This window comes from Peromyscus leucopus, chromosome 3 (genome assembly GCF_004664715.2).
Source record: "Peromyscus leucopus breed LL Stock chromosome 3, UCI_PerLeu_2.1, whole genome shotgun sequence".
In the NCBI taxonomy this organism is placed as follows: domain Eukaryota; kingdom Metazoa; phylum Chordata; class Mammalia; order Rodentia; family Cricetidae; genus Peromyscus; species Peromyscus leucopus.
Window position 1 is genome coordinate 35,013,923 of NC_051065.1, and position 21,174 is coordinate 35,035,096.

At 35.4% G+C, this 21,174-nt stretch overlaps 1 protein-coding gene across 6 annotated transcripts in view; it reads right to left on the reverse strand.

Moving 5' to 3' along the window:
• Cd36 (CD36 molecule) overlaps positions 1 to 21,174 on the reverse strand; it is a 74,523-nt gene that overhangs the window by 25,587 nt on the left and 27,762 nt on the right. For 3 of the 6 annotated variants that reach the window (XM_028891329.2, XM_028891328.2, XM_028891326.2), the window contains 2 exons: positions 4,051 to 4,140; positions 3,364 to 3,566 (listed from right to left, as the gene is read on the reverse strand). In XM_028891329.2, the coding sequence (XP_028747162.1) occupies positions 3,364 to 3,483 (120 nt within the window). In that variant the 5' untranslated portion in view covers positions 3,484 to 3,566; positions 4,051 to 4,140. Of the gene's footprint in view, positions 1 to 3,363; positions 3,567 to 4,050; positions 4,141 to 10,464; positions 10,711 to 14,856; positions 14,889 to 18,273; positions 18,297 to 21,174 lie in introns of those variants that run through there. The other 3 variants (XM_037203557.1, XM_028891332.2, XM_028891327.2) reach the window with 3 other exon arrangements.

Genomic DNA, 21,174 nt, shown 5'->3' on the forward strand with positions numbered 1-21,174 from the left:
TCACTTCTTTGGGTATGTATTTGCATCAACAAGCAAGTTGGACATCTTATGATAGGTCACATTTATTCCTCTCCCCCTAATTTTGTCCCTCTATCTAAAATACTAATGCATCTGGGAATCCATCAGTTTTTCTAAAGCTTCACCATTTTAGTCCTTTTGCTATATAATGGGCCTGTAAACAAAGGCATTTTTATAAGCATAATTTTAAACTCTTTTCTGTAAAGGTTCTCTCCCACAATGCTTATTCTTTTGCAGATTTCAAGTCTTTGCTTCCCAACCACATCCATTTTAGGATCATAGTGTTCAAGGTTACATCATTTATTCTCCAATTTTTCCTATTGGCTACTTAAGATGGAATGCTGATTCAATGTCTTGACATTATAAAATGGATCAAATAATATCATGTTTGTTTATGAAAATTAAATTGATTTTTATATGTGAGGATCTTAGTAATACCATTAGTCATTTGATGGCATTGATCTCAAAATGTGTGTTCCTTATATCTTAATAAAGACAATATACAAACTGTTTTTTACATCACCAATTAGTTATTATTCATAGCATTTAAAACTTCTCAAATCTAAGCACACAGTGCTTTATACCCATCTCTCTTATTATTCTAATAATCCTGCTGTTATTTACCTTTTAATATTATATAATAAATTTTGATCATTTTCATCTCTCCCAGTTCCAACTCCTCCCAGATCCTGCCCTCCTATCCACCCAACTTCATTCTGTCTCTGTCTCTGTCTCTGTCTCTCTGTCTCTGTCTCTGTCTCTCTCTCTCAAAAGTGAAAATTAAAACAAAGAAACAAAATAAAATCTATAAGACAAAACAAAACAAAAAACCTAAATCAAATCAAGCCAAATAAAAAGTGCACAATGAAACATGGAAACATGGAGCCCATTTTGTGTGGCCAACACCTTCTTGGCATAGGACCTATCCTGGTGTGTAGCTTAAATACTCAGTAAACTCCATAGGAGAAAAGTGATTTTTATTTTCTTCCCCAGCAGATATCAATTGTAAATAGCTTTTCAGTTAGGGATGGGACTTTGTGTCCACTCTCCCTTCTATGGGCTGTAGTTGGTGTTTAGTTTCAACTTTTGTAAGTCTTCGCATGCTATGCACATATGTCCTGCTGTGTCTGAAGACACTTTCCTTGGAGTCATATCCGACCTTTTCTTACAACCTTTCTACCTCATCTTCCACATAGATCTCCAGCCTTTCTCTCTCCATTGCCTTTAGCTGCATCCCACAGCTTTTCCCTTACTGTTAATTAGTCTCTTTGAAATTTTCAACACAATCCTTTATAAGCTTTTCAAATTATACAATTCTTCAAAATAAAACAATGTTTCACTGCGTCTTCCTGAAATTTCATGAATAATTTATATTTTCTTCCTATACAACATTTATTTTTCATAGTATGCAAAACTTTATCCTATCTTCTCACAGGTCTGTCTATTTTTTTCTACAAGATACACATTTTCTTAGATATTTCTTACACTTACTGAGAAAATTGTTATTTTGCTCCCAATTATTCATTCTATAGATTATATAAAATTCTCTTTTTATGAGTTCTCATTATGACCTCAGGGAAAATTATTAAAGATTTTGTACAAATTGGTGTTAGCACTCCCACACCACTCAAGAACATTTATGTGAGCTAATTTTGTTACATAAAGAAAAAATTAATTAATCAGTATGCAGACATTGTTCATGTTAGTCTATAATGTCATATCCTGGAAGATTGCGACTTTGTTTTGTTCAAAAGACAGTTCCAGTCCATGTATTAACACAGACAGTGATCCGCAATGGCAATGATCCAGATGAAAATCATAAGTGACAAGACAGGAAGGGGCTGGAGCAGTAGTAGATCCATCTCCTCCTCGGCCCACACTCTTCTCTGTCATTCTACATCAATAATACTACCAAGGAAAATGAGCTAGTCCATTGAAGGGGCTATGTTTCAATTTTAAAAAGGTACATAGAATATGTAAATAGCATGTATATTTTCATACCTATATTGCACAATATAACATATATTTTCATTAAATGCAAACAGTTGGAGAAATGTAATGTAAGAGATGATTATATAATTGCCGAGCAACATAGTGTGTGTGCACGTGTGTATAGGAGTCTCACCTTCAATGCTCTACATCGTGAGAGCGCAGTAAAATAGTTCAGTGAGAGTATATTTCAATTTAAAGACTTAGCATTTGTAACAAAAGAAAATAAAACCACAAAGTAGTAACTTCTATTCTCGAAAAACTATATTTGAAGTTACTTTTTTATGTAATTCCATTAACCCAACCTTCCTGCAAATGCAAATAACATTTGCTCATATCTCTTTTGTGCAGTACGGTTACTATCTGTCTAGGTTGCTAGAATCAAAACCAGTCTGGGAGCTGAGGCCAGTGCTCCCGACTATATCACTTGGCCACAGTTAATTGACAACTTCTCAACTGAACATGTGTACCTCTGGGCAGGGCAGGAACCCTCACGTTCACAGCAGTTCTTTCCTCGCTCTTCAAGTTGTTCAGGACAGCTTTATTTCATTTGTGACCTCTTTTTCCAAACTGCTGACACCATTTTAATTTTCTAGCTATCCTTTAGGAGGACAGTAGATAGGCTTCCCACAATGTATCACTTCATTAAAATTTCTTTGAATGTGAAGTTGATTAAAATGAACTAGGGTGAGAGATGATTATGAGCATACCCATCTTCTTAAATCATTTCAATTTGATTTAAAGTTCCAATTTATTAATGTATGCCAAGATGTGTCCTATATAACATTTTCCCTGAAATTTAGACAGAACCAAATCCCAAGATAAGTAAACACTGAATACATAATAGTAACAACTATTACACCTACTTAGAACAGGGGTTTTCCAGAGGTCATCATTCAGTAATAAACACTTTTTAACATGTACACCTGCATAGATACATGCATTTTTCTCATTGTTAATAAAAATACAACTTCTTTTATAAACATAGCCTTACAAAATATACTATTTCTATTCAAAACCATGCCAGTGTACTCTCCAAACATTAAGACAATTATTTCTACTAAACTGCATGACTATAACCTGAAGTTTTATCAAAATTTGATGTATTTAAGAATAGTAACTCATTCATGTCCAATTCACGTCTTACTCATAAGAGTATCTGTGGGTTTCTTCTGCATTACACTGTGATGTTTCACACAGGCTTACTTCATCATGTGGGGCTTCAGTGATTCACAATCACCTTCCTATTCAAAGCACAAAATTACCAGGTAGCACAAAACAAGCATCTGGAACAACAATGGCAAGAGGCTTGATAGAATAAGTAAATGCACAACAGCTTTTCTTGGTTGCTTGTACCTTTTTGATTGTCTTCTCAATAAGCATGTCTCCAACGGGCATGAGAATACCCCCAAACACAGCCAAGACTGCACCAATGACAGCTCCAGCGATGAGCCCACAGTTCCGATCACAGCCCATTTTCCTCGTGCAGGAGAAGAATCGCGGTGGAGCACTTGCTTCTCACCAACTCTCCGGTGTGATTACAATGTTTCCTACGTGGCCTGATTCCACCATGAGAAAGAGGTCATAAACCAGAAGCTTAAATATCAGTATGAAAAGATCAAAGTACAAAGAGAACATGTCACTGAATCAGATGATTTTGCCAGCTAACAATAAACAAATATTTTTTGTTTGGCTCACCAAGCTGGTTTTCTACATCCTTCTCCCTCCTCTTGCTCCTAAAACCCCACCAGAAGCAGAAAATATCAAAGTGACTGTTTTTTTCCCTTTTTAATTCTTCTGTTTTGAATTTTCCTCCTTGAGTGATTAACATACTCTAATCTTATCTAAGCAGAACCATATATACACATTCTCATTCTCATACTCCCTACCATAACATGAGATACTCCTTTATACTCTTGCTCCCTCCCTACCTTCTCCACCCAATCAGAACCATAAGTACTCTGCCAGGAATTCTCCTGCAAACCAAATTTGGCTGGGCTGGCATGCCCTATCCACTAAGCCACCATGGCAATGGTAACATACCTTATTCACCAGCCAACAGCAATGAGTTTTGCAAGAAATGGTCTGGTGAGGCTCAGAAAGAATCAATACTTCAAATCATTTGTAGGCTACCTGTCAAGACAAGAAAGCAGAGGAACAACCCCTTATCAAATAATTAATACTAGTATATTTTGTTAATGTAATTGTAAATGTTAGATAATTCCATTTCTTTTCTGGTGTTTCAGTTTATGAAAACATTCAATAGATTTTTAAAAGTGTGCATGGTCTATAATTTTAACACTAATGGTTTTTGATAGAATATAGGTTAAGGAAGTTGATGAATATACATATTTTGTAAGTGTATAGGTTTAATATTAGACTTTTGTGTTGTTAAAGATTCTTTTACATAACTGACTATAGTACCATTCATTTTTTTTCTATGCAGGGATTCTTCATATTTATTATTTTAAATAAGAAAGTATTGCTAACATGTACATCATGTAGTCAGCTTACCTTGCAATACCATATTTTATGTGGTTATTATGTAACATTGGAAGAAAATAATAGAGCCACTGGATCCTCCTACAATAAAATTAATTCAGTTGTATCACTTCTCATCAATATTTGAAGAGGAGGCTGGGATTCAACGACAGTGTGATGCTGATTTTCCACCTCCCTTAGTGGGCTGTCTCCTGTGGTTTGTACCTCATAATAATTTTGTTTCACACTAAAATGTCCATGGCCAAGAGGACCACAGACGTCAGCAGAACCGAGAAAAGATGAGGCCCACAGAGAGCATTCTGATACACTCTGTATACAGACATATTTCAAAAGATGAAGGAGCACGGATGGTGCAGATTCTTCATGACAACCTCACTCCTTCTCTGACCCTTTACGTTCAAGCTCACTACTTCAGTAAACTGTAAAGTCTGAGACTTTTCTTGACACACAATCTTTCTTCAAGCCCCCGAAGAACTTGTAAGAAGACTGCACCATGCTGGAGTGCCCGCTGTAAACCAAGAATCCGATCTAGGAGGCAGCAACCCCTGCCGAGGGACCCAGCTGGCACAGTGAAGATAAGACGCTGGAGATGAAATAACAACCGACCTTTCACCCTCCTTCCAGGTAACAACGAAGAAAAGATTCACGCTCTCTGTATCTTGACTTCTCTACTATTTCAAATGAGATGTGAAGTGAAAGCAACGTTTTCCTATGTGAGTAGCACAAGTGTTCCTTCAGCCACTGCTGGTTCTTCTCCAGCTGTTGCCTGGGAGACTGAAAGGTGCAGTGACTGATTACGAGGCAGTGTGATAATCCAGAGACCTTGGCTCCAGACAGACTCTCTATCTGTCTAACACTTCTTAGAAATGTTTAAGAGAATTTCTTTAAGAAAGTATGCATCTAATAGTGTGACCCGTGATCATAACTCTGGGACAGGAAATCCTGTGTGCTATAGAAGTTTGGCAAGTATAAGTTAAATCTAAGTAAAAACACATAGTGTTACTGCTTTTGGAAAGTTATTTAATGCCTCATATGAACGTCATTAAATTATTCATTAGGGGCAGTGAGATGGCTCAGTGTGTAAGTGCACTAACTGCCAAGTCTTACAAGCTAATCCTTGGTACCTGTAGGGCAGAAACAGAGAATTGAACCTTGCAAGTTTTACACACACACACACACACACACACACACACACACACACACACACACTTTAGTAAAAAATGCTGGAAATTATTCAGTAAAATCATTTCCAATTCTGACAAATAGAGTATAAAATGACCTTAAAATTACAATGTTATTGCTTCTGAACTTTGTGTACACATATTCATTCCTTATTCAATTGTATGTTAAATACAGTTGTGAATATACATTTTCAGAATCATTCTTCCTTATTGAAGAATCCTAATGCACGGCAGGAAAGCATTTCTATACAAGATAGAAAGGATACAGCATCTATTGTAGCATCCAAGAAACAGAGCCTGCTCTGTAATACCTAGAAATCAACCTTAGGGCCTCTGTATCAGGAGATTGGGCAATAGACAGATGTGGGCATAGTGTGAGTTCTGTCTGCTTCAAACTGAAGTGAGAAAGTACACACAACCCACCGGCATTGAGTCAGATTTCTTAGAAAACAGAAGTATCAAGAAATGTATTTTGTTGGATCATAGTAAGTATTAATGTACTTATCTCACATGCTTTCAAACATGTGCTGATATTTGACAGAGTGGAAGAGCTTAGCTTATTCACAGGTTCACATTTTTAGTGACTGAGTCATTATCATTGCATTGTGTCCTAATAAAGGTTCTGAATTTGCCCTAAAAATGGGAAAAGTACATGTTCTTGGGTTTACTAATTATCACTTAGTGCCTTGACATTATGAGTAATGAGGAATTCATAGTATAATAATATATTTTTTGATGGTACATGAAATAAAACAGAATCTGTTTTATTGATCTGAGGGCATAAATGCTCAGGTTAGCACATTCTAGTCATCAGCTTGGCCATCCATATTTATCTTCAGAGGAAAGCATAGACTTTTTTTTTAAACAACTTTCTGTGAATTTAGCTATTAAAGAATACAAAATTTGGGTCTCTCTCATGAAATCACATTTTCTTAATAGCACAGCTGTTCATAGTTTACCATAGGTCATTTCATTTTCTATCTTAGATTAATTTTACTAAAATTCATTCTTTAGTGAAGATATTATTTGCAATAAGTTGTTTATGGATTAAAATACTAAAATTTAGAAGTCAAAGAATAACCAGGAGCAGAGAACTCTTTGGACTAATCTAAAAGAGGAGGGGCATACAGGCTTTAAAATGGTATGAGTTACATACCTGTCTTGATTCCAGGGTAGATCAGCTGCTATGTCCTATCTAGTGAATAAAATACATACAGATTCCTTTTCCCGGACATATGAGTGGATTCTATAGTTTTCAATGTTTTCAAAAGAAACACAGGAAGTGGCCTTCTTTTTCTCTTCTGGTTGTCAGACTGACAGAATGCTTCTCTCATGGACTTTGAAATACAAGGCCCTTTCACCACATAGGACAAGTTAGTAGAAACTGAGAGTCTGGGCAGAGCCTGAGATAGGATGAACTATAAGCATCCTTCCTGGCAAATAGGCCAAACAGTAGAGCAAATTCTCCTGAGAATCTCTAATTATTCCCATATGTGCTTCAAGCTGTGTTCCCTCGGAAACTCCACCCAGAAAAGGCCTGGCCCACAGGTAACACTTTCTCAGACATGAACAGCAAAATGTGAAAATGTTTCAGAATCAGACCAGGACAGAGGATTTTATTGTTTTCATCATATACTGACAGTTTAAAAACTCCTGTTCTACATGTAAAGCTCCTTCCGTTTTTTTTTTTTTTTTTTTTTTTTTTTTTTTTTTTTTTTTAATGTAGGAAACAAGGCCACACAACTCTGCAAAAACTGTCAATCTTTTCATGGAGAATTTTCCTACTCAAGAAAAGAGCAGCCCTACCCATGATAACCTGATATGAAAATACCATGAATGGTGACTGAATGAATAACAGATTGAGGATGAATATAGCGTTTTTTCAAAATTTCTTATGCCCTTTTCACATTTACCCTCCACCATATCTAATGGCATTTACAAAGTCATGATTCTATAAACACAACATGTACATTCAATCCAAACTAATACAGAGGGGTTCAGTTATCTGATAATACTTGATCATGCTGAAACAAAAGACCTAAGGCCAACCTTTAACTGTCAGGTTAAATTGCACGGGTATTTTGGCATTAAACAAAAACTCAGAAAAGAACTAACTGGTAGAAGAAAGGAAGACCTATGGCCTTGCTTTCAACTATGCCTCACAGTGGCTCTAAACCACCACTGGAGAACTCAAGGGTTCTGCAGAAAACTTAGGGATATTTTGATAAGGCGATCTCCAAAATCTTGTCCCATTTAAGTCACCAGAATCTTTTGTCTTTCTCATATGCCCATTTCCATCTAATAGATTATATGCAGGCAAACATTTCAGCAAATATGTAAACATACAAACCAGCATTTGTGATGTTGATGAATCATTTCACTCAATTAAACTTATCAAATCACAATAAAAAACTAGTCTTGGTGATAATCTTAAGTAAAATAGAGAGATTTTTGTTACACATAATACCCCAAATCCTGCAAAAGTAAGTCTGTTTTTTAGAGGCATAACCAAGGAGTACAACAGGCTTCAAGTGATTTCTTTAGACATATTGGGTTAAACTTAACAACAGGAAAAGTTCTTCAATGAGCAACAAAATCCAACAACGTCTAGTGCCTGGGAATCAATTTTTATGACTTCTGTAAACTGAGTCCCTAAATTGGTAGCAATGGATAGACCTAGCAATGACCTGAACTCTGTCTGCTTTTACCTTAAAAATGAAGTGAGACTGTGAAAGAAGCCACTGGTTTTATATATATAGTTTGTTTCCTAAGCCTATATATATATATATAGTTTGTTTGTTTGTTTGTTTTTCAAGACAGGGTTTGTCTGTGTAGCTTTGCGCCATTCCTGGAACTCACTCGATAGCCCAGGCTGGCCTTAAATTCACAGAGATCCACCTGCCTCTGCCTCCTGAGTGCTGGGATTAAAGGCATGTGCCACCACCACCCGGCAGTAAAAATATTTTTAATCATTTAACCCTAGGTATGAATGTTATTAGTGTTTCTTTCTCTATCTAAAATTCAACTATAGTTAGAATATTTCTTCAAGGTCTTCAGACTTTAAAATCTGAAATTAGGATATATGTATTTAGTTCTAGGTTTTCATAAATTAATTTGTGGTTCTGTTTTCTCTGAGTTTGTAAGAGATTAATTTAAGTAAGATTGCAAGTGTTCAGTAAAATCAAACATGATTTTAATAATAATAATAATCCCACTATAAAAAGTTGTTTTACACATAATTAGTTTGGAGTATTATGCAATATTATTTTAAGCAACTATAATGTAGCAATAACTATTATTTCATGTTGCCTAATGACATGATTTGGAAAATTCCACTAAATATGATTATATAAAAATGGCATCAATATTTTCAAATTTCAGTAAAATGCATATGTGGGCTAGTCATGCCCTTAGACCATGCTACTTGAAAGTTTTAACAAGTTAGCTATTTACAAGTATTAACAAAGTATTAACAAGTTAGTTAACAAATTTATTCAAATTGATTAAAGATAACCACAACTTTCATTAAAGGAAAGAGCAGTAACTAATTACTTTCAAACTAAATTCCAAAGTTTTTAGTACACTCTGTACAAATACCCATCCCATTGTTAACTTTAATATTTTTCTCAGGCCACCCTATTATCTGATAATCTGAATTTGGTTTATTGTTCTGGTTTAATAATGATGTTGATAGAAAGTGTTTTTACATTATTGTTCATTTATAGACTCTAGAAGACCTCTGGAAAACCAACTAGTAAAAATTTTTTGGAGATTTTATTCTCACTTATTCAAAAAATAATATTTATAGCAATGCTTTTTTACATTTTTAAAAGACATTACCAACTTAAAGTCATTTAAGAATGAACTAAGAAGTCTTGGAATCCTCACATTCTCAAAAATAATTCAAATTTATTATAAATGATTTATTTCATTAATAGTTATTTATAAAGTTTCTTTAATTAGATAGTTAATTTATCTAGAATGAGTTATCTATTCTTTAAACTCAGAATTACAATTTAGGGACATAACTTACTAATATTTGAAACAAATTTTTGAATTTTCAAAGTCATTAATTTTCCTTTTTATTTTTACATTTAATACTGTTGTATACTAATATACACTAATTAAATTTTAGTTCATTGTTTGAAGTAACTCAGTCCTTGTACCAAATAAAATATCTTTGTTCATTAAAGAAAAGTGCTGAGTAGATGTATATTTAATAAATGTATTGCTCCTAACCATACAGAGAAAAACCAAGTTCATCAAAAACTGTACACTGAAAATTCAACAACAAGCTAAAAACACTGAAAAGTAACAAAGAGTTAGCAAATTGCCTCCAAGACACACTGTTGGTATAAGATTCACAAGTCATTTATAAAAACCAGTCTCACTGTATCAATGCTCATTAAAAATGTTCCTCATAATTTAAATATCATATTTAAACAGACAAGTTTAAATAAAACTCAAATTTGATTTTAAATTTAAATATTGACAAATGAATGTTGACAAATACATATGATATCAAGAATCATAAATAAAATGTCATTGGCCACTGGAAACACTTTCAATACTATTAAGCAGAAATGTAGGAAGACTGGTAAACAACACATCATGAAGTAAAGCCTAGGAACTTTAAGGCAGCACTGAGTTTACTTAGTCGTTTTTACTTTTTTGGTATAAAAGTTGATTTTTAAATACTATAATCTCCTATCATTTGAAAAATAGAAAAACTTTTCATTTTTCTTTAATTTAAAGAAAAAAACATCCAACTTACCTATGGAAGACTAAGGAACCATCCACCAATTGCTCCAATCATTTCAGAAAGCAGCTGGTAAGAAGAGAAGGTCCTCACCACAAAACTCCTAGCCTGAACTCCTCATTACTTATGTGTGTGAGAGTTGAAATAAGCTTAAAAAAAACCTCAATGTCAGAGCTCAGTTTGTGGTTTGTTGCCAGCGGAATTGAGAAAAAAAGCAATGCATTACACTGATAGTTAAGCTCACAAGGGTCTATTTCTGGTGAAGACCCATCACCTACATCTTTTTTTTTTCTTGGCCATCTTCCCATCCAAGTAAGTCAGAGGCCAGCCTAGCGAGCGGAACTGATTAAGTGAGCCACTCCTTCCACACTTTGTTTGCCAATGCAATCGGTATTCCAGATGCTGGACTGAAAGAGGGTAGAAAGTAAATTAGGGAACTCACTGGTCTGTCACAACTAAGTTGCAAATCTCAGCTCATAAAATGCAAAGAAGAGTATTTTTCTATACTACAGAGGAGGAACCTGAAAGCACATTCGTACTGATAATTTGGAAAACAATTGGAAACTCTGTCAATCAACAGGGATGACAAACAGACTTTACAGAAAGGAAATGGCCCATTGTTCTACCTGGAAGTTAACTATTTATCATTTTTGTTGTTGTTGTTAATGTTGCTGACATTTATGAGGATGGTGCAATGATTCTCAAAAACCAAAAATGAAAGAAAGAAAAAAAAAACTAAAGATCTTCATCCAAAATAGAACTAGCAAAAACCACACAAATCTAATTACTACTGAGCATGGTCTCTCAGTGCAAAAAGTATATGCACCTAAGTCACCCTCAGAGGAACTAAGCATGTGTGCCTAAGCAAACAGAAGACCTGGCACTTGGGACAAGTAAGACTCTCAAAATGAAGACTACTCTCACAAGACCCAAGGGTCAGACAGGCAAGACCTCCAGAGTGTTACTCTGGCCTCAAGCTGGCAAGCTCACTAAAAAAACATCTGCAAGTCTCTTTTAAAATTAATCTACCTAAGAGGCATGGGCAGGGATATATTTAGCAGACAGGTTCAGGTTTAAGCCAGTCTTTGGCCTTATATTGTGCCTGCTTGTCTCCTGTGGGCCTGTCTCACATACTGGGGTGAAATATCACTGGAGAAAGCCCTCAACCTCCTTGTTCATATTAAGCATTGCCGAGTTTTCCAGGGAGACTGTACTCGGTACATTCATTTAACTATTAACAAAAAGCCATTTCGATTTATTAGATTTTCACTTTGATTTCAGACCACTTACTTGGGAAGAAAGTTGAAGCCATCTTGTGTAACCTCAATATAAATAAATTATCCTTTTCATTTTGAAAGAATTACATAGAGATTCCAGAAAAGGAAGCTGTATACAATCCTCTTACAACTGTGACCATTCTATTGTCATTGCTTGCTATGACAAAGGAAGATAAAGACTATCTTAATAAATATTTTGATTGAGATTGTATACTTTCTTTTTTGATATAAAATTTTTTATCAAATTTAATTCTCATGTCTATAAATACCAACATGATAATCTAGAAATAGCTTTTCAACACAAAGGCAGACAATGCCAGACTTAAAGACAATATTGAACACTAACAGAATATGAACACTAATAGAAAAGATATTTCCTGACAATAGATGCCTAAATGAATACTGCATTCACGTGGATTGCTTTTTAATCAGCAGTTCAATGTCCTCTTCTGGTTGTCTCTGGAGAGCAAAATGTTACACATTCCATTGAAGAGACTAAAGAATCAAATTTACACTCTGAGAGGTGTCTGGTGAGTGTTCAGACCCATAGCCAGCAGTGATCAAGGAACTTGCTATTCAATAGTCAAAAAGCACACAGTGGAATCAAATCCACAACATGAATGTCAAAAAAATACAACCTGAGCAGTAAGTCATTTAAAAGTATGTATTTCCATTTAAAAGTAAAGACTCGGGTTATATATGCATGTGTGTATTTATGGAGAGAAAGTGTATGTGTGTATATATATATGTGTGTGTATGTGTGTGTGTGCACACACGCACGTGCATGCGCTCATATATGGGCATGAACATATCCATGCAGGTGTGTGTGTCCATATATATGAATGTCTATGGAGGATAGAGGACAACCCTGGGTATTAGCCATCTTTAGATGCTGTCCACTTCCTATTTTGTCTGTTTGTTTCTTGAGACAAGGTCTTTTACTTACATTGGGGACTCAGTGTCTAGGCTAGAAAGATTGGCCATAAAGCCTCAGGTATCTGCCCTTTGCCACCTCCCCAGCATGGGGAGTAGAAACATCAGGCCTGGACTTTTTACATGGATTCTGGGAAGAGGACTCAGATCTTCAAACACTTTCCTGGCTGAGCTGTCTCACCAGGCCCAGGTTTTTATTCTTTAAGATCATTTAGCAGTATTTGTAGCTGATATGCTCTAGATGAACTACACTGAGCCTTATAGATATCCACTACAGCAATAAATAAACAGATATGAATGGCAGAACAGAAGCATCAGTGGATGTAAGTCATTTCAGGTTCAATTCTTTGAGAAGTCTTATTGCTAAGAGAACCCAGTCAGACATGTTTGCATCTTGTTCTTGCTAGAGAAGAATTAACCTTAGTGTGCATTGAGTATTAAGTAACAATCACGATGGTCTGTTTTTGTTTGTTTTGTTCTGCAGTTTTGTCAAGTTGTACATGAAAATCCAAATCCATATACAGGAAAAGCAGAAAACTTTTTGACATTTAAGATTTTTAGAAACGTTTAACTAAAAAGGTTACCTGTTAAAAAATATTTCTTTAAACTACAGAATTTAGTATTTTATTCATTTACTTCCTGTCATTTGCTTTTAAAGGTTAAGTCATGGTTACAATGCTTCTCCTTGCTTTAGGATTATGGAAATAATAGGCTTTACCCAACACTTGATGACTTTTTAAAAATCCTTCATGGCAGTGCTTTAGACAGCTGATTCATGCACTTCAAAATTTGTGAAAAGAGGAAGCGCAACAAGATGAGTAACACAGATATTGGGACATATTTGAGAGGCAGATGACAGATGAATTACAAAAGTTCTAGAAGAGGGGTCACATGACATGTCCAAGTCACACTTTATTCACAAAAGGATCTGAAACCAAGCAAGACTTGTGTCGCGGTTGTCTTTTTTCAGTGGAAGAGGAAGCCCATACACCTACCTGAATGAAAATCATATGGTGGATATAATATTTATAATGTATGGTTATATGAAAATCCAGGTTCTTGGTGAGTCATAATAGTTGACAACTGTGTGTGGAATTTGAGTTGTTTTCTCTGACACTTCAGTAAATGAAAAGCAGCCTCTCTGTATAACTTGGATTTTAATTTTAGATTGTATAGGTAATTAAAATTCTTAATATTAAGATAGTCATAAACTGACAGTATTGACACATTGGGTATTTACTGTCTGCTAGATACTGATCTACTTCATTTGGATCCCTTCAGGTGCCCACCAAGCCACCTCATTAGACTCTTCAAAAAACTCTAAGGTTTCCACAGTGATGTTTGTTAAAACAAAGCTTAAATCCTTTTTGTCTGGGGAAGAAATAATGAATAGGCCAGCTAGATGGCTTATGGGCAAAAGCACTTACAATGCAAACCCAAGAGTGTGAGTTTAATCCCTGGAAACTATGCTGGAAGTTGGAAGCAGACAATCAAACGCTGCCCTCTGACCTCCACATACGAGCCACAGCACACATGCCCTACCCCGGTCATACACAATGATAATACATTAAATCAAATAAATGATAATATGTTCTTAATAGCTAGCTTTATATATTCTACTAAACCACATGTTTAGAAATTGAATAATATCAAAATGATCTGATATTATATTAGGAGGAAAATTATGTATGCATGTAAGAACAGGTAGTAACTAATAATCAAGTAGGATAAAATTGCATTCTAATGTTCTATAAATTATATCAAAATATTGATTAACAAAGTAATGCTAAGGAAATCATTTATTACTTAATATTCAAATAACAATAAAGAATATTCATGCAGACCTATTTTACACATGTGTAATATATGCATACATATGTAGAATATAAACATACACCTATGTTTTTCAACTTGTTTGTTTACTTAATAGGAATATTGAACATATGTTTTATTGGTATTGAACACTTGTTTCATTAGTAAACAGAACATTAATATGTTGTAGTGCAATTCTAATAAAATGTTGAAAACATAAATGAGATTGCTAATACTACTTTCAAAAGAAAATTCCAAGGGTCCCCTCAAATACAAAATGCAGACTATAAAGGCAAGCTGTAGATTTATATCACATGACCCAAAGGCACCAAAAGAGAGTGTGACATAGCATCCCACATTAAAAACACAAAATAACCTTACTTACATGCTTAATAGAAGCCATAGTAGGAGTTGTGCCTAAATGAGAAAGAATGAACAGATAACAACACCTCTGTATTTGGAGAAATGTCTCATGTGGGCGTGACTAGGTCAATATGCAAATCTCATGAAGCAGTGAAAATTACTGGCAGACCCAACTCTTACGTGAACAGTTTGCTAATATGACTTAACTCTCTGAGGAGGGAAAAGGAAAGTCAATGTCTAAGCTATGGCTTAAAAAGAAAACAACTAAGGAAATGTTAATTTCAACATAATTTGTCAGGATGCCATATTTGTTCATATGCTACATGGGAGACCATAAGGAGAAAATTTGAAAAATTCAGGTAAAACAACTATTTCACAGCAGAATATGTTGAAATAGAAGAACACAGCCCCAATTAACAGTTAAACCAAGTGTTGAGTATAAAATGAATGGAAAACAAGGAACATTGAAGATTTACATGGCAGAAAGTCAAAGCATTTATTGTGATTTAGTACAAACAAATGTTCATGTTGAGGTATTTTGTGGCAGACCTAGGCTACAGCAGAGTTCCTGAAGTGGGGTGTTAAAAAGGAAGTTAATAAAACATACATTTGAAAAAAAAATTTATGGTTTCCTCTGCACTGGCCCTTGGGCTACACAAAATAATATGCTTTGTGATTCTAAAATAACATCACAATTTTTATGTTTAAACAGTAATAGAATTGAAGCACATGATAAATGCATTCAAACAGAAAGATCTGCACATTTGATTAAACATTAGATGGTGACTTTGTTCCACTTATTAAGTGTCCTTAGTGAGACTGACCAGTCTGTGTTAAAAATAAAAAGAAAGAAAAACAAAACAAAAATGCATAAATGACATAGATATTTGTGTCTTATGTTTAAAGACTCAAGGACAGCATTCAGTTTCTGAAAGAGTTAAACACATATACAGGCACACAAGCAGAATCACTGACTGTTCCCATGGCCATGGATGGAAACTTAATTAGATTTCCTTATAAAGCCAAGGAAGATGTATTCCAAGAAGCATCTGACATAACAATAGCTCATTTCACATTTCACCACATAGAAAATAATATGTCTTTGATGCTTTTTGTTGCTGTTGAATGAAGAAGTGTGATCCTCCTGCTCTGACATTCACAGAACCACTTGGCATGCACACTGCCCCTGAGCTACACAGCAGCTTCAGGTGGTGGTTTTATATGTAAAGCAACCTGCCAGTGAAATAAAGCCTCATTTCTCCAGATTGGCTCTTGAAGATCTATTCTTAGAAAAACCAATTACTTATGTCTTTCAAGAAACTGCTACTTCTCAAACCAAACCCCAGAGATCTTTAAATAGTATGCTTAGGGGACTAGGGGGTTGATTCAGCAGTTAAGAGCACTTGCTGCTCTTGCAGAGGATCCGAGGTTGGTTACTGGCACCTGCAATGGTAGTTCTCAGGCATCCAAAACTCTAGTTCCATGGGATCTAATACCTTCTTCTAACCTCCATGTGCACCAGGCACACATGTGGTGCAATACATGTATGCAAGCAAAACAGTCATATACACAAAATACATAAATCTTAGAAAAACAATGTGCTTAGGATTTTTAATCATCCATCACATTAAAAGTGGGAACATCTTCTACTCTTAGAATTTTTTTTCAGTTTCAACAAAGTATAATCAAATATTTTGCAAACTATATAGGCATATATGTTATACTGATATAATGTTGCATAAACATAAAAATGTATAGAATGGTTATCACATATGTCATAAAACCTTCAGAACAAAATGTTTTTCTTGGAATGCTATGAATTATTTAGATGTTTGTTCCATATTTTTATAAATATACCCTGGAAAACATTAGACTCCAGAAGACTAAGAAGTGGGAGCTACCAGAATATGATGCACATGACACACAGACTATAAGTTCAGAATCATCCTAAAATACAGAAGCCTCCCATTGCCTGTGTGTTCTTTGCAGTGGATGTAGTCTGGATGAAAGAATTTCAAACTTTGCAAAGAAGAGGAAATGTTCATTTTGAAATCTCCACAATTAAACAGTGGATAACAGAAGTTTAACTAATTCATTCATCCTTGTTTTGGCCCTGGCTCCATAACAGAAACATTAATGTTTGCTTCACATTCTTGAGCAATGAAAGTGATTTGGGCATTTCACCTTGTGGGCCACAGAGAAAGAATCACCTTTCTGTCTCTTTGGGGTAGGTTTAGGCATCGTGAATCCTGTTTGTACACCAGTGTCCCAGTGTCTGTGAACCTCATTGTGACTATTTCCTTCCATACTCCTACATGTAACTTTTCTCTTTTGTTCCTAGCTATAACTTAAGTAAACAACAGTAGGCTGTGGAACTTTATGAGCTGTGGAATGTCACCTTCAAACGACTCTACTAGTGAACAAGTTCTGTGACTTTTGCACTACTTGAGGAGAACAAAGTTCCTGTTAGACTTTCAGGATGCAGCTGTTTTTGGCATCTGGAAGCTTGCAGTCTTTTAGCTAACTACAAGTTAGCATACCACCCTAAAAACCATTCTATTCTCTATTGCCTCCAGCTCACAGGTGAAAGTATAAAGTAAGATGCTCATGGACTCAGAATATACTTTGTGGTGCTCTGTAATACTGTCTTCATTAGCAATATAATGCTTTGAATATGTTAAGGATGTCAAATGTCTTTCCAAGCTTTATGTATAAGGCTGATAGCACCATCCTCCATGTGTTCTAAGAACTAAAAATATTTTCTGGATGTGACTCAATATCATTGCTAGGCCTATTTTCCTCTCATTTTCTATAACTCCTTGGGGAAAATTTTGATAATAACACTAGTTGAAGGGAAGAGGATAAGAGTAAGTAATAATTTTAAGTAAAATAAATCAGTAGAAATGTGATACTCACATTTTATGCAAACTTATTAAAAGTCATGAAGATGAGTATTCCAGAAGACAGAATCCATAGTTTCCAGAATGATCTTAGCTCCTTGTCCTTTTTCTCTTTAGCTGCCTTAGGTTCTCTGTGTTCTTTTTTGACTATTTGATATCTTGTTTTGAATTTAATTTTCTTTCAAAAATGACATCTGCTTTAAAGCATGTGAATTGGGAATTGTGTCCAAAACATTATATTACAATTCCACATACATGAGCACAAGTTCTTAAGCTAGAAGAAACTGTAAGTTCCTGTAGTCCTTGACTCCTTTTATAGACATACTCCTTTTATCGATTTAACAGATGTTTCTTTTACTGGTCTCTGGCAACTCACCACATCTAAATAGTGTGAAACACGTTTTAGCCAAAACTGCAGCTGGTTTTGTTGCTACCTGTCTTGACCTCATACATGTCACTTTATTCTAAAAAAAAATATGAAATTCTTCAAATGGTCAAAAATTTAAAATTAAACATGGAATTAAATTTGTGTTATTTACTGATCATTCTCTGGCTTCTCTGGTATGTCATTTGGATGAAGGGAAACCACTGTGGTAATATTTTCTTTGATGTATTTTGGGGCAAATTAATGACATGAAGAACCTTTCTTTCTGTTTATAAAACGACTGTCCATGACTGTATCACACATTCCACTTTCATCCACAGCCCTATGTGAATAAAATTAAAATAAAACAATGGTATATAATCTACTTTAAAAGAATATAATGCATGAATGTGTTTCAAACATTTGCTTTAATATAAAGATAAAATTTAATCAATACATTTGCCCAAGTTAATCCATCACAATTCAGTAAGTCATGACCTTTAAAAAGGACCTCAATATTTTAAGATTTTTCTAGATAATAAAAGGTAATAACATTTTTCCAGGTTAATATCCTCAGATCTTTCATAAAGTAAGGAGAACTTCCTGTTCTAAAAGTCATGTGCCACTTGTTATCTTGCAGAGATGACTTTTGACACTGTGGGGAGAAGTAGTGTCAAAAATTTACTTTTTTTGGAAGTGGTGGCACACACCTTTAATCACAGCATTTGGGAGGCAGAGCCAGGCAGATCTCTATAAACCCAAGGCCAACCTGGTCTACTAGTTCCAGGACAGTCAGAGCTACGGCAGAGGAACTGTGCCTCAAAAAAAAAAAAAACCCAAAACCAAAACAAACAAATAACATTACTTTTAAAAAATATGCATGTGTATAAGTGCATGTGTGCATACAGAAGCTCCTCCATGTGATAGTAAGCCAGAAAGAAGTTGATGTATGTCCTTCTCAATTGTTCTTCGCATCAGTTTTTGGGAGAAAGTCTCTCCTTGCACCTGGAGCTCGTGGATTCTGCTGGTCTGGCTGGACAGAAAGCTGCAAGGATCTGCCTATGTGTTGTTCACTATGTTGGGGTTACAAATGTGGACCATTGTGTTGGCTTTTACATGGGTGCTGGGATCTGAACCCTGGTCCTCCTGCTTGCACAGAACTTCCTTAGCCTGATCACATATACTTCAAACAAACAAACAAAAACATCAACTAATTATTTTAATTAATTTAATTCCCCATGTGTGATCAAGAAGCTTGTTTGAAATGATGGCTCTTTTTTTTTATTTGTTTTTTTGAGACAGCGTTTCTCTGTGTAGATTTGTGCCTTTCCTGAAACTCACTCTGTAGCCTAGGTTGGCCTTGAACTCAAAGAGATCTGCCTGGCTCTGCCTCCTGAGTGCTGGGATTAAAGGCATGCGCCACCACTGCCCGGCATGGTTCTCTCTTTTAAGAACAGAAGAAAAAAAGAAAAATATTTCTTCCTTTTCTCATGTGGTCTTCATTTACCATGGTCTCCTATTCCTTGTTCTCCCTCTCCTTTCTTGATCCAGCTAGGATCTCCCTCTCTCTTTCCCTCGACCCTCGCCCTTCATTGCTCCCACTCATGTCCAGGCTGTTCATGTAGATCTAAAGAGGTCCACAGAAATCCACAAAGATACCCCCACAAAAGACTGCTGGCAATGGTCGAGAGACAGCCGGGACTGACCTACTCTGGTGATGGGATGGCCAAACACCCTAATAGTTGTGCCATAAACCCCATCCAAGGACTGAGGAATCTGGATGCAGACATACACGGCTAGGCCCCTGGTGGAGTGCTGGGAGTCTAATTAGTGAGAAAGAGGAGGGTTTATATGAGCGAGAATTGTTGAAACCAAGGTTGGATAAAGCATAGGGACAAATAACCAAATGAATGGAAACACATGAACTATGAACCAAAGGCTGAGGGGCCCCCAACTGGATCAGGCCCTCTGAATAGGTGAGACAGTCGATTGGTTTGGGAGGCATCTAGGCAGTGGTACCAGGTCCTGGGCTCGTTGCATGAGTTAGCTGTTTGAAACCTGAGACTTATGCAGGGATGCTTGGCTCAATCTGGGAGGAGGGGACTGGACCTGCCTGGACTGAGTCTATCAGGTTGATCCCAGTCCTTGGGGGAGACCTTGATTTGGAGGAGGTGAGAATGGGGGGTGTGCTGGGGGGAAGGGGAGGGGTGCAGGAAGGGAGAGAACAAGGGAATCTGTGGCTATTATGTAGAACTGAATAGTATTGTAAAATAAATTAAAAAAAGAAAAATATTTGTATACATAATGAATTCTATAATACACATAATCTATAGTCATCAACATACAGTAAGATACCATATGACAATATTGTAAAATTTTATGTATTTTCAGAACACTTTGGTGTTTCTGCCACAGAAATTGTACATTCCCAAGTTCAATTTAGAACTTCAAGGTAGAAGGTCACACAACAAGTTCCTTCAACATATTCACTGGTAATTATTTTTCTAATTTGTACCATATATTCCAGTTTAAAACAGTAACCAGAACCCAATTTTGCCCCGTCATACACTGAATGGAAGCTAAATAGCCTAAGAATGAAGTTATGCATTTAAAAAGGCATGATTATGTTAAATGCTTGCCTTTTCCAGTTATCTGACACAAAATTTAAGAGAGTGGTAATTTTCCAGATGTGAGGTTTTTGGTTTAGTAGGCATTAAGCATGCCATGTCTACTATATGCAGGTATAGTTCGGCTTAAACAAAAACTGAATGTGTTAAATATATATCATATGGTTACTCCATATTAGAAAATATTTATAGGCATAACTTGAATTTTTCCATTCTATAATGTATTTGTTATATTTTGTATATATTGTATATATACAATGCACAATGAATGACATACTCCTATAAAATATGCTTTCCCTAAATATTTTAAATGATCCTGTGTGCAAATCCTGTTTATGTATCAATCATCATATCTTGGATTAAAGGAGGTTTTCTAAAATTTGTTAAAGTAATTAACTATATAAACCTTAAATGAACGTCATTAGTAAGTTGTTGTACACATTGCTTTA